The 14,965-nt window shown below is 28.2% G+C and overlaps 2 protein-coding genes and 3 long non-coding RNA genes across 5 annotated transcripts; 3 read left to right on the top strand and 2 right to left on the bottom strand.

The window, feature by feature from the left end:
- The first annotated feature begins 42 nt into the window (after positions 1–42).
- Hacd2 (3-hydroxyacyl-CoA dehydratase 2) lies at positions 43–3,013 on the top strand. Its single transcript, XM_015333422.2, has 5 exons — positions 43–557; positions 627–743; positions 819–1,053; positions 1,133–1,237; positions 1,323–3,013. Exons 1-5 carry the CDS (start codon positions 474–476, stop codon positions 1,886–1,888), a joined length of 1,107 nt encoding a protein of 368 aa, XP_015188908.1. The 5' UTR covers positions 43–473; the 3' UTR covers positions 1,889–3,013.
- A 70-nt stretch (positions 3,014–3,083) lies between these two features.
- LOC107073033 (inactive CLIP domain-containing serine protease A3) lies at positions 3,084–4,728 on the top strand. Its single transcript, XM_015333423.2, has 6 exons — positions 3,084–3,224; positions 3,319–3,401; positions 3,481–3,713; positions 3,788–4,018; positions 4,127–4,322; positions 4,396–4,728. Exons 1-6 carry the CDS (start codon positions 3,110–3,112, stop codon positions 4,555–4,557), a joined length of 1,020 nt encoding a protein of 339 aa, XP_015188909.1. The 5' UTR covers positions 3,084–3,109; the 3' UTR covers positions 4,558–4,728.
- A 142-nt stretch (positions 4,729–4,870) lies between these two features.
- LOC149032575 (uncharacterized) lies at positions 4,871–8,637 on the bottom strand. Its single transcript, XR_016176562.1, has 3 exons — positions 8,422–8,637; positions 8,028–8,330; positions 4,871–7,927 (listed from the first exon to the last, which is right to left on the bottom strand). It is a non-coding gene; the product is annotated as an uncharacterized LOC149032575 (long non-coding RNA).
- An 885-nt stretch (positions 8,638–9,522) lies between these two features.
- On the bottom strand, positions 9,523–10,627 carry LOC149032576 (uncharacterized). Its single transcript, XR_016176561.1, has 4 exons — positions 10,537–10,627; positions 10,227–10,387; positions 10,019–10,106; positions 9,523–9,866 (listed from the first exon to the last, which is right to left on the bottom strand). It is a non-coding gene; the product is annotated as an uncharacterized LOC149032576 (long non-coding RNA).
- A 2,105-nt stretch (positions 10,628–12,732) lies between these two features.
- LOC149032577 (uncharacterized) lies at positions 12,733–13,725 on the top strand. The gene is made up of 3 exons (XR_016176573.1): positions 12,733–12,916; positions 13,068–13,228; positions 13,325–13,725. It is a non-coding gene; the product is annotated as an uncharacterized LOC149032577 (long non-coding RNA).
- The last annotated feature ends 1,240 nt before the right edge of the window (positions 13,726–14,965 follow it).

The raw sequence follows: 14,965 nt of genomic DNA on the forward strand, positions 1-14,965 counted from the left end.
CAAAATTTATTATACAATGTTTCTTATATCTCAAATTTAAAAGGAAATCATTATAAAGAAGATAACTTGATCAAATTCTACTTTTGTGATAAGCAAAATGAAAGTCTTAATAATAATCTAGTCTAATCGATAAATGTATAAATAAATGTGTAAACTATATCGACCAATGGTCAGTCGAGAATTGGTCAGATATTTTAGTTTAACCTGTAGAATTAAACGAAGTGTATATTTAAATAACTTATTTATATTCATAAGGAATATATAAAGTGAATAAGCACTTTTACTCGATATTTAAATATTATTTAACATAAGTATTGCAAAGTGCGATATAATATAGAGTGCGAATGATAAGAAACGAGATATATTTTACCAACTTCACAGAGGGTGTCAAAATCGTTACACTTAATATTCCTTTTATCTTGAAAAATTAAAATAAATTTATAACGTATTTGTTGACAAGAAATTATATTAAAATGACAGATACGTATTTTCCATTTGTATATTGGGCTCAAACTGAGAATCAGGTTACATTAAAAGTTGACTTGGCTAATGTTAAGGTATGGAAATCATTGTTAATATTTATTTGATTGAATTTGTTTTGTTTAAAGTGTGAATATCTTTGATAGGATATTAATATTAATTTGCAAGAGAAAAAATTGCAAGTTAGCGCATACGGTCAAGGCGCAAGAGGATGCAGTAATTACGGTTTCAGTATTGACTTTCACGAACTTGTTATTCCTGATGTATGTTTGGTTATTAGATTATTATTAATGATCTAAAGTATTATTCTTTTCTATGGGCATTAATTGATTTTGTAGGAAAGCAATTATAAAGTCATTGACCGTCAAATAGATTTTACGTTGAAGAAAAAATGTGGTGGATGGTGGCCACGATTGACCGGCCAACCACAGAAACCACCATGGCTTAAAATAGATTTTGACAAATGGAAAAGCGAAGACATGGATGATAATGAGCATGAGAAGAGAGATGTTTGTAACGACTACCCTGATATGTATGACAAATTGCATAAAGAAGAACTTGGGTATAGGAAAGGTATAAATATTATCTACAAATTAATATATTGATACTTACCTTATACATTATACTAATAGAAACAATTTATACATAACAGAGGATTTTAAGAAAGTATACTTAATCATCTACAACTTGTGTCAATTAGTCGGATTTCTTTATGTTCTTACTGTAATGGGTTTGAAATATTCTCGGGATGGGCCAGGTTTGTATTTACTATATCATCGTGTATCCATTGTTATATATACTACTCTATTTTAGCCTAAATGTAATTATTTGATTAATTATAGCTTCTATGAAACACACATATACTGTTGTTGGAAATCCAATGAAATTTATACAGTTGCTACAATTTTTGGAAGTTATGCACCCTTTATTTGGATATACCAAAGGTAGTGTAATGATACCTTTCATGCAAGTTGGAGCCAGAGCATTTGTCTTATTCTTCATGATAGAAGGGGAACCACGTATGCAAACTAAACCGGTTGTATTTTATCTTTTTATTGTTTGGAGCGCAGTTGAAGTTATCAGATACTTATACTATAATTCACAATTATTGAACGTAGAAATTTATTTTTTAACATGGTTAAGATATACAATATGGATACCGTTGTATCCTTTAGGTATAATATGCGAAGGTATTATTATCTTACGCAACATTCCATATTTTGAAGAAACGCAACGATTTACTGTATCTTTACCAAACTCTTTAAATTTTTCTCTTCATTTTCCAACTTTTCTGCGCATTTATTTATTAGTATTATGTATACCTGGTATTTACACAGTGATGTCACATATGAATCATGCTCGCTATAAAAAACTTGGAAAATCTAATATTAAAAGAAAATACACATAATTTTATTTCATAATTTATATATATATATAAATGTATAAGAACAAAAGATATTTTTATTTCTAGTATAATATACATCACAATAAAGTATCATTTTTGTTATGCTTTTCATGGATAAGGAATATACAATATGTAATTGATTATCAATTACATATTAGTATAAATTAACAAAATTAGTTCAATATATTTCCGTATTTCTTTAAACTTTTCTATAAATATTTCAGTAAATATTGAATTATTAATCGTAAAGAAAGATTAAGCTTTAATTTACAGTTAGACTAGTCTTTAATTATATGATTTGATTACCTGGAAATAATCATCGTCAAATGAATGACTATGCTATGTATTGTTTTCCATTTATTTTGTTGTTGTTACTATTATTATTATTATTATTTAAAATTAGTGAAAATGGGTTGAAAAAAATGAGTTTAATTCTTAGCAATTATTCTTTAAATACTTCATATCTTATTAAATTAATTTTCCTAAATGAATGTAGATTAATAAATTAAAATTCTGTTGAAAACGTAATTATAATTTATTTGTCGAGCGCACACATAAAAAAATATCATATTATATTAGATATCTAATAAATGTATATCTTAAATATTAATATCGTTATTAATAATGAATATTATTTTTTTGAATAATCTATACTTGCTAACACGTGATTATCTATTTGTCAAATAATAAATCCAAAGTAACAATGTTGAAATAAAATCACGCATGAGTCATATTTCGTTGGAAATACCAGATTATTAACCTCATTTTAATTTTCCATGAAGTACGATTAACGTAATTATTTGTATTCATACATCTCCCTCATTTGTAATAATTTGCTCAGGAAATTTTGCAATAGACGATAATTACGATGATCTATAACTTCTATTATTATATATAAGTATAATAGGTGACAAAATAAGAATATAATTGTAATAGGAAGTAATTAATTTTATTTTATGATAGTGTCACACTTTATATATAGAATGTAACTATTGTTAGGAGAAAAAAACCTCTCGTTAGAGACTTTTATCACGCTTGGATATTTCACTTAATATGTTTCAAAATTATAACAAAAGGATATATAAATATAGGGCATGTAATGGAAAATATATATAAATCTGAATAAGACTGCGAAATGTTAGTTATTCTATTATCCATCATATCGAGTAGTTCAAATACCAAGTTTTGTTCTTTTCTTTATTTCTTTTCATTTATATCTGAAAAATGTATTACTTTTTCTATATATCAGTGATAGTGTGCTTTATACTTGATTGTATTAAAGCACAAAGTAATACGATTGTTTTTGATGGTACGACTGGGACTACCAATACGGTTACAAGTATGTATTAATTTATTCTTCAACAATTAAATTATAAAATCATTTATAATGCGTAATTTTAATGTTATTAATATTTTACCTACTACTACTACAGATTCCGGATGTAAATGTGTAGCTGCTGGTACTTGTAATGGTGGTAATGACGGTAATGACATTGACATAAGAATTGTTAACATGGTATGGATATATTTATTCAATGTCATTTACTATAAAGTATATTATTTGTATCTTATAATGTTTATTTTATATTATATAGGGTACAATGTGTTCAGCAGGATCGGTATATTGCTGTACATCAGGAAATCTAGGTAATGGTAATTGCGGTGTAAGAAAAATAGCTCTTACTTCTCAACCAGAAGGAATAGCCAGTTATGGTGAATATCCTTGGCAAGCAGCTCTCTTAACATCAAGTAATTCATATATTGGATCTGGAGCTCTTATTAATGCTAATCATGTACTAACTGTGGCTCATAAAGTAACTCCTTACTTGTAAGTCTAACATCATTTCTGTTTTATTTTTTTGTTATGTTAAAATATCAATATTTTATACGTATTTCTCATAGGAATGGTGGTCTTAAAATAAGACTTGGTGAATGGAATGGACAAAGTACTTCTGAACCTTATCCTTATCAAGAGTACAATGTACAAAAAATATTTGTCCATCCTTCTTATAATTCAAAAAATCTTCAGAACGATGTAGCAGTTGTTAGATTAAGCTCATCTGTACCTATTTCGAGTAGCCCTAATATTAATACCGTATGTCTTCCTACTTCAGTACCAAATGCACCAACAAGGTATATTTACTTTATTTTTATGATATATTTAATATATAGTATATTGAACAGACGTAAAGTAAATTATTTTCCTAATACATTAATATGTTAATATGATTATTTTTAAAGATGTTGGGTGTCTGGTTGGGGAAAGAATGCATTTGGAGGTAGTTATCAGAATATACTTAAAGAAGTTGATGTTCCCATAGTAAATCAAAATAATTGCGAAAATGCTCTTCGTGGTACTAAAGTGGGACAACTTTTCACGCTTGATAAAACTAGCTTTATATGTGCAGGAGGTGAATCAGGAAAAGATGCGTGCACGGTAGATCATTTGATTAATTTCATTTCATTATATTATAGTTAAAGTATTAAACAATTAATGTATAATTTTATAGGGAGATGGAGGTGCACCATTAGTATGTCAGTCAGGGAATCAATGGCAAATTGTTGGGATGGTAGCATGGGGTATTGGTTGTGCAGACAGTGGAATTCCAGGTGTATATGTCAATGTGATTAATTATGTTAATTGGATAAATCAGAAATTGACTGAGTCATAAAATATTATTCGTAAATCGTATTTATAGATATGCTAATTCATAAGTATTAATCGTCTGATTAAACGATGTTATGCTTCACTTAATATGTACACTTGATATTAATTAATTTACTATTCAATAAAATTTTATTATTTATTAATAAAATAATAATAAAGAAAAAAAGAAAATATCTTCCAAAAGGTAAACAAACTTAATCCTACCTCAATATTAGAAATAATATAGGTATCGACGACTTCTGATTATTAAATCTGAAACAGATATGTTATTAGATTAAACATTTTCTTAAAAAATATATTTAAAATCTTTTGTAAATCTGTGCCAATATTCAATGTTATATTTATTATGGATTTTTAAATATATATATTTCATATTTAGTGAAAAAAATATGTGTGTGCCTTCAGAAATGCATTTAAACATGTATTATAAAAAACGGTGATTGGTTTGCTGCTTAATCCAACGAAGATCACCTGTAACAAAAAGAAAACTATATTAATCATACAGTCAAGTGATACAGTAGTAGCCTGACATATAAATCGTCCCATTTGCAGATGCACTTTATAATTAAATGCTCTATTTATTTTTATCAAAAATCTATTTACCGTTGCAAAAAAATTAAATTTAAACGCGTGACTTTACAATTACAAAAAATAAAAAAATAAAAAAGTAAAAGTACAAACACTAAGTTACTAGAAAAAAAAATATCCATTAATTATTATGACTAATACTTTTAAACTGCATTATATAGAAAAGAAAAAATTACAAATTTACAAAAATACGATCACTGTTAAAAATCTATAAGACAAAAAAAGAAAAGAGAGATAACTTTAATATTCAAAAAATGATAATTAGGATCCAAAATGTAATAACAAAAGAATTTAAATTGTTTGACTCGAACTAACTAAACACATATGCATCTTTTTGACGATTAGACACGAACTTCGTGTCCCAAGGAGATGGAATGGTCCATCATCTCCAATTACAACTAGAAATTAATGACGAGCAAAAAAGTACAACAATAAAATATAAAATATGACTAAAGAGCCATTCTCTAAAGGTTCAAACTTGCTGTTGAACCTTTGAAAATAACTCTATAGCCTGTAGTTGCCCTCTTGAGCCACAATTAAGTGGGGGCCTCTTCGGCATTAAGCCTCTTCTTTCTTCATTCCATGAAAACTGCATTTGGACATTTAATACGTGCGAGCAAGATAAGATCTTTCATTCTAATTTTACAAATAAACTCGTATTTTGCTAATTCACATTTCTCGTGGACCATCAATGAACTTAGAGTTTATTGACCATACACGAAAACATTTAATCAAATGTCCAAGCAGATAATAATTTCCCTCGATGACCTAATAACACTTCGCACTCTTAACGTCGAGTAATAAAATGGAATTGAAAAGAAAGTGCAATAAATGTAATGCATTTTTTTGCAATACTTTGTTATATTTATTTATATGAAATATTTCCAGCTGTAAAACGAAATCGCGATGGTGCGTAGTGCTAATACTGAAATACTTAAAACTAAGTATCAAATACATCAAAGAATTTGCGAATTTGATTCGACTCTATCTCGTTCGAGATAAAATCGAAGTAGAAATTAATCTTTCAAATGGTTGCAAATACCTTTGAATCATGATACATAATAAAGATCACAGAATAGTTACAAAATAAATTAACCAATCAAACATAATATAGAATGAGATGATCAAATTTTGTAACAATTCTGTATAAACCAGGAGGCGGAATTTCCACTCCGGAGTGGAAGCAAGAAGTCTAATGCCTTTCCTGGATCCTACCTACTTAAAATTAAAGTTTTCACATTCATTCAGAGAAGTATGCTACCTGCCTGCCTATTATCCATATTTTTATCCATTTTAAGAAAAACCATACATACCCACCCACTCACTCCACGGTTCTCACACATACCACCAGGGTGCAAAAGCCTAAACTAGAGAGCATGCCCCGGGGCACCTCCGACACCCTAGTTCAACCACGTTTTCTAAACTTATATGCTAATGGGTATACGTACGTTTTGCTGAAATCGACTGCCAAGGCTAATGATTATTGCATAAAAAACTAAAGCAAAAATACAAGTATACACTAGTATATATTTATATGCATACTAGTAATATACAAGTATATCAAAGTTTCCACAAATAATTGCAGTAACTCTACTATGCAAACGAGATTATCAAAAAAATTCGAAATATTTAATATAAATATAAGAATAAAGATAGATATGTAGAAGTAATGCTTCAAGTAATTTAATGATGTATTAAATGAATAAAAAATATCGCGAAACGATGTACAATACACACTACCTAATACGCACACACAGGTGTAAAGTACATCGTGCAATCACTAGCACAATAACAGCCGCCAATAGGGGAAAAAACTAAAACTAAACCCACGCTAACTGTTTCTCACCCATACGTGTAACACCTGGGCACACGCATAGATGAGAACGCAGAAAGTATGGGGGGAGAAACGGGAGATTAGTATATTAGAAGCTGAAAATCCTGATCTAAAAAATATGATTAACACATATATAAATACATCAAAAGATTTTAATAAGAATTCATCTAAACGGGCTAAGGACTCTACAAGTCATTTGGTGAATAATGACTTAAACAAGCGAATGAAAAAAAAAGTTACCCCATATGAAACAATTATAGTTTCGAGGTAAGGATGTATTAAAAGACTCTACGGTGATGATGGATATTTTTTGCAAACCTCGGACGATTCTTTCACTAAATGGCTGTTCTAATGAAAGAACTGGGCTTTGAGCCACCACTTAATTGCCAGAATCTATCCGTCGCGAATGAGTTTGTCTTCTTGCTCATTTATTTAAAATATCAAAGTATTGATATATCAAAATTAATCTCGATTAGATAAACTATGTACGAAGCAATGCATGTAAGACATTTATTATATGCTTTTAACACGTAATAAAAAAGAGAGTGCATTTATTAATTGCATTATTTATTAAATGAATTTAACCGATGAGACAAGAAAACCTATCCTAAACTAATAATAAAACATACAATAATATATACAATTTTCATGAGTAACTCCTAAAAAGGAATTACTCATGTGCTCGTCAATAATTTATTTAAATAATTACAACCAGTAACTCGTGCTGATTTGGACCTTTCATCCTCGGCATGATTGAGCACTGGAGGGACTTTAAATAAAAACTCACGGATTAAGAAGTTCTGCGATGGCTCCAAAACACTCCTACTTCTTAGCAAGTATTGTAATCTGACTATGGAAGACGTTACTCGATTTGCGATTGAAGAAGATCCATCGGAGATTCATCAAAAAATTCATCCAACATCTTTGAAAGGAAGAGAATCCATGGTTATATCTGTAAAATAAAAGAGAACAAAAAGATAAGTTACCTGGAATATTATTCCAAGTCATATAAAATAAAATCGAATAAAATGTAAATACTAATGAATACTTACAATGCATTCCACTGGAATGCAGCTCTATTGCACCATGGTGATGCACCTCGCGTGAATCTAAAAACGCGATATAAACGAAAATAAGAAACTATAGATGAGTTTCTTATCGCGAAACCGATATTTTATTATACGACGAACAACACTGACTTTAATTCGCGTTTGATTTTAACTTATTACTCGCCCGATCACTGATTCTAAACTGCACTAATTCAAAGACTGCATTGCTCGCAGTCAAATGCAAGAACAAAAATTTCACTCCCGGTCACTTCACATGGGCCATTCGTGCACGATTGCAATCTGAAACTGAAATAAAAAACAATACTATTAATATCATTACTATTACAGAAAATTATTAAAATTTTAAAGGATTTATTTAATAAAAAAATATACTCACTTTAAATCTTTATTGATGAATGCACAAAGGGTCTCCTATCCTTAGGATGACGATGACAATGCACAAATAATGACTATAAAACCATTAAATGCAATTAATTCAATTAACACTAGATTTATGAACTGAGAAAATTTTATTCATTTCAAACTTTTTTTCTTCATATATATATATATAAAAAAGAAATATTATTATTTTTTAAATATATGTTAATTTTTAATACTGTAATGAAATATATATTAATATTAATTCCCCTCCTCTATGCACTTTTTCATTCAAACAATGTTTGTAAATTTTTTAAAAAATATTAAACAAAACAATAGTAAAAAGATCTAGTGTTAAACGAATTTATAAATGAATTTAATTAATAAAATGTGAATACCATTCCAACGATGATCTGAAACACAAATAAAAACAAGATTATATAAATCGTTGTTATATAAAAATTATTATAATTATTGAGAAAATGTTTAATATAATAATTGACTTACGTTTTTTCTTCATTGATGAATGCACGATGGGTCTCCTACCCTTAGGATGACGATGAGCACACGTTTAAACTTAATAAAAGAAACTTGCGAGTTTCTTAACCGAGCAAACGAAACTTTAACATGCGACGATCAACACTGAATCTACTCTTGTCGACTTTTTTATATTTTATTTTAACACGATGCAACACACGAGAACCTCATTGCCTACGCGCTCGATTGCAATGATTTTCTGTAACAGAAAAAGAAAAAGAACAATTAAGATCATTGTTGTAATAAAAATCAATTGAAATTATCATAGAGATGTTTGATAGTAAAATATACTTACTTTTAGTCTTCGTTGATGAATGCAGGATGGGTATCCTACCCTTAGGATGACGATGTATAAAATAAAATTAAATAAAAAGTCTAAAAAACTGAAACATACTAAAGAATATATTACAATATTTCCTGTAAATCATTTCTGAAGGCAGGACACACATTAAAACCATTGAATATTTTTGATAGAATGGTATTCAAGTTATTAAATATTTGTGAAATTGATCAAAGTATGCAACTATTTGCTTGCAATATTACATACAAAGTATGTAATGTTAGTAAAAATATTAATTAAAAATCTTTAAAGTTGTCTAAATAAAACAGTAATTGTATCAGCAAACGCAATAAAGAGTAACATAAAAAGTAAACCAGTTTTTATACCATTCTATGCAATGAAAAGCTTTTTAAACTATTAAAATCAAAACGATAACGTTAGAAATAAAATTATTAAATAATTTAATACGACTTATTTTCGTTTATGTTGTCTCGTCGAAGGATAGAAGACGAATACGAGATACATTACTACGTAACCTTAGTAGAGGAGATCTTGGGAATGTCGAACGCTCGGCTATTATACCTATGTTATCGGCTGTTTACGTTTTGTCGTCGGAAATTCGACGAAGAAAATTCCTCGAGAAATTCCTGGAAATGAAAATACACATTTATATAATAGCTTATATGTCGAGTGTATTGTTTTCTTATTTTTCCTCTCTCTCTCACACTCCTTCTCTCTCACTCTTTCTGTAGTATTTCTACATGCTTATATGCTTATACTTAAAAAACATAATGCTCACCTCGCCGTATATGGAGAAGATAAAAAAAGTTGCCACAAGATTAAAAGGTTAGTGAATTCGTGTTGCAACTCTCCCTATGCTCAGAAAGCTAAAAAAAAAGTAAAATATGAAAGAACTCACGTATAAAAATTTTGAATATAATATTCGTTATATATTATTTAATATATAACAGGAAGGTGTACGTAAGAATATTAATTGAAACAATTACCTGAAATTAACGGGATAACAAAATCCACTGCAACAAGTATACAGATGACAGATTAAAAAATTCGAAAGATTCGCCATATTGATGTGCATAAAACAGGCGCGTAAGACTGGCGCGAAAATAATGCATGCGCGAAAATGATGCGCAGTAGATCTTCTTTCCGCCTATAATAAAGAAAAATTTCGAATGATTAAAAATACGATATAGAAGCATAAAAATTGTCAAAATATACTCAAAAAATCAAAATTGATCCTTACATCCTTTATATATTATAATAGGAATGTGTAAACCTTACAAAATATGTTTTAATTACCTAATCTTAACGGGACGATGACACTCCGATGTGTTCTCCACGAATGACGCCATGAAACTGAAGAATTCGGACGAAAGCTTGGCTGTGATTGGCTAATTCATTATTTTGAACATGAAAAGGGTCATCACAGCTTCTTACACGGACAGAATCTGACCTTCCTCATGACCACGCTGGTCAAACTACATATGATAATTTATTTATTACATAAATAAAAAATCATTTCTATTTTTCTAATAAATGTACACAATACTTATAAATATTCTAAAAATAATGAGTAGAATAAATACAATGTAGACATTAAGAGATCTTTGTCGTTTTGCACAAAAGAAGAAAATCGTATAGAAGAGAATTGTCGATATAAAAATGTCTAATATAAAATGCAGCATATGAAAGAATAAATCCCCAAAATCTGTATCGATAAAGAATCCTCACAATTGAAATACTTTCAGAAATGCATAATTGTTTTAAAAATATTTACAATAACGTTTATACACGATTCACACAAAGATTATTTCACATGATTTTCTATGCTAAAAGATACTACATTCTCTTTATTCTATTCATTATTTTTAAAATAATTATGAATAACGTGTACATTTTATTTGTAATCGAAAAAAGAAACATAAATTTATAACATATCAAAATTATTTTCTATTTAATGTACCTTTAAACATATAAAATGTTTAAACCAATGTATATGCATAAAAACAATCTGAAATGTAATTAGAGAATATTAGAATGATAAAATAATTGTTAAATAATTAATATAAGTACATATTGTTATCTAATAACTTATTACATATGATCTAGGTACCTTTCTCTTCAAGATTCACCTTTTAACTGAGGCATTATCCTCTGTGAAAATGCTTTTATTCAATGTTGGTTATGTTATTTTCCAAATGTTGCCCATGTATGTAACAAAATAAAACATTCCAAGTAAACAGAATTTCAGATTATAACTCTCTTCATGTAATTACTATTTTTATTAAATGCACATGTAACTTGTAATCATTATAAAAATAATGAATATAATAAAAAGAATGCAGAATAAAAACATTATCTAATTGCATAAAAGAAAACAACCATGTAGAAGAGAAACGTTGTCAAAGAAATTTGTAAAACAATTGACAATCTATCGCTTGCCACCCGTAAAAAAATAAATCTCTACCATAAAGGCGTATCTTTACGTTATCGATACAAATATTAGGGACTTTTCTACTATTGGCAAGCGATAGATTGTCAATTGTTTTACATATTTCTTTGACAACGTTTCTCTTCTACATGGTTGTTTTCTTTTATGCAATTAGATAATGTTTTTATTCCGCATTCTGTTTATTCTATTCATTATTTTTATAATATTTACAAGTAAGAGTGTGTAGAGTACTAGTAAAAAAAGTGTAAAAAACAGAGAGACATAATCTAAATTTCTGTTTCTTTGGAATGTTTTATTTTGTTACATACATGGGCAACATTTGGAAAATAACATAACCAACATTGAATAAAAGCATTTTCACAGAGGATAATGCCTCAGTTAAAAGGTGAATCTTGAAGAGAAAGGTACCTAGATCATATGTAATAAGTTATTAGATAACAATATGTACTTATATTAATTATTTAACAATTATTTTATCATTCTAATATTCTCTAATTACATTTCAGATTGTTTTTATGCATATACATTGGTTTAAACATTTTATATGTTTAAAGGTACATTAAATAGAAAATAATTTTGATATGTTATAAATTTATGTTTCTTTTTTCGATTACAAATAAAATGTACACGTTATTCATAATTATTTTAAAAATAATGAATAGAATAAAGAGAATGTAGTATCTTTTAGCATAGAAAATCATGTGGAATAATCTTTGTGTGAATCGTGTATAAACGTTATTGTAAATATTTTTAAAACAATGATACATTTCTGAAAGTATTTCAATTGTGAGGATTCTTTATCGATACAGATTTTGGGAATTTATTCTTTCATATGCTGCATTTTATATTAGACATTTTTATATCGACAATTCTCTTCCATACGATTGTATTCTTTTGTGCAAAACGACAAAGATCTCTTAATGTCTACATTGTCTTTATTCAATTCATTATTTTTAGAATATTTATAAGTATTGTATACATTTATTAGAAAAATAGAAATGATTTTTAATTTATTTAATAAATAAATTATCATATGCAGTTTGACCAGCGTTGTCATGGAGAAGGTCAGATTCCGCTCATGTAGGAAGCTGTGATTGGTCATTTTATATTCAAAAAATTCAAAAAAATGAATTAGCCAATCACAGCCAATCTGCCGTCCATTTTCTTCAGTTTCTTGGCGTCGTTCGTGGAGATCAGATGGGAATGTCATCTTCCTGTTAATATCAGGTAATTGAAAGATATTTTGTAAGGTTCACACCTTTCTATTATAATATATAAAAGATATAAAAGGATCAATTTTGATTTTATGAGTATATTTTGACAATTTTTATGCTCCTATATCGTATTTTTAATCATTCGAAATTTTATTTTATTTAAGGTGGAGAAAAGATATACTGCGCATCATTTTCGCGCATGCAGTATTTTCGCGCCAGTCTTACACGCCTGTTTTATGCACATCAATATGGCGAATCTTTCGAATCTTTTGATCTGTCATCTATATACTTGTTGCAGCGGATTTTGTTATCCCGTTAATATCAGGTAATTGTTTCAATTAATTATCTAACGTTATTTTAACGTTATTTTTTTTTTGAATTTTTTGAATATAACGTTTCAATTAACTATCTATTTTTTGAGTTCGAGAGCGCGTTGCAGTCAAAGGGATAACGAACAAAAAAGAGATAAAAAACCTAATTCTTAAGGGGGGCAAACCATAAGAGTACCATCCGAAAAATCCTTAAAATTGTGATCGAGAATATAGAAAAAAGTTTGAATACCCAGAAAAAAAAAACAAAATGATAAACGAAATTTCAATCCAATCATCGATGTTACTTAAAAGTAACACACTCTAGAATAATTTCAATATATGTACATACAGGAATTACAAGTTATGAATATTCTATATTTAATAATTTTTAATCTACCTAAAATATGGTATAATAAAAATAAATATATATAATATTAAATGGTACCTGTAAAAAAAAAGAAGATAATTACATTCTTCATAATTTATCCTGTAAATAAAAAATTTCAAAGAATACAACAAAAATTGGAGATAAGATTTTTAAGCTGAAACATGTCGATGATTTTGGACTGATCCATGGTACCTATGTAAAAATAAGAAAGTGTAGGCAGAAAAATGATTTTTTTACGAGTGCTTTACAATACAAAAGTAATAAATAAATTAAAATACAACCCATTTACCATAACTCTTGAATCAAATTTTGCATCATAGTTCATCCTGCTAAATAAACATTAAAATAACAGGAAAATAAAAAAAACCAATTATTAATATAATATTAACCCCTTAAGGAACAATTTTTTTTTAAACTGGCCAAAAGAAAATCATTTTTGGCTCAATGTAATACAAAGTCGCTCGAGTTAACTCGAGCTTTCTACTTAAGGGGTTAATGGTAAGCGGTCTTTAGCTAGATTTTACTTGCCATGGAATGTATAGCATATAAAAATATGTTAAACATTACATGGAAAGTAAAATACCATTGCCCGGGTCTAACCACGAGGAGGTAACCGCTTCTGAAGACCCAAGAGGGATGTGCATCCTAAAGATGCTCACATCCGAATATAATTCAAAGGAATGAATCTAACTCTTAGGCCCCGCCATAAGAGTACCATCCAAAAATCCTTAAAATTATTATGGAGAATACAAAAAAAAGTATGAATACCCAAAAAAGACAAAATAATAAATGAGGAGTACAACCTAAATAAAATTTAAATAACATCGTTTATTCTATTGAAAAGTAAAACACCCTAAAATAATTTCAATATATGCACATATGGAAATTACAAGTTATGGATATTCTATATTTAATAATTTTTAATCTACCTAAAGTATAGTATAATATTAGATGGTACCTGTAAAAATATAATGCTTCATTTACGTATAAAAATAATTATTTTATTCTACCATATAGTTTACCATAACTCAATCTTCTTCTGGTCCACATCCCACTCCCTTGGACAAAATTTTCTATCATAGTTCATCCTGTTAACAAAACCTAAAAAAGGATAAAACTGAAGTAAAAAAATAAAATTTTTAAGAAAAAAATTTCACGATTTTAAACTTATCCATGGTACCTGTAAAAATATAATACTTCATTTACCTGTAAAAATAATTATTTTATCCTACCAAATAGTTTACCATAACTCAGTCCTCTTTTGGTCCTTTGCCATCTTCTCTTGAAAAGAATTTTGACATCGTCTCCATAATTCATTCTGCTAACAAAATATTTAAAATAGGATGGTTGGGGGAAGGAAGGA

Source organism: Polistes dominula, unplaced genomic scaffold (genome assembly GCF_049000335.1).
Source record: "Polistes dominula isolate Pdom_NZ unplaced genomic scaffold, Pdom_raw_medaka contig_74, whole genome shotgun sequence".
In the NCBI taxonomy this organism is placed as follows: Eukaryota; Metazoa; Arthropoda; class Insecta; order Hymenoptera; family Vespidae; genus Polistes; species Polistes dominula.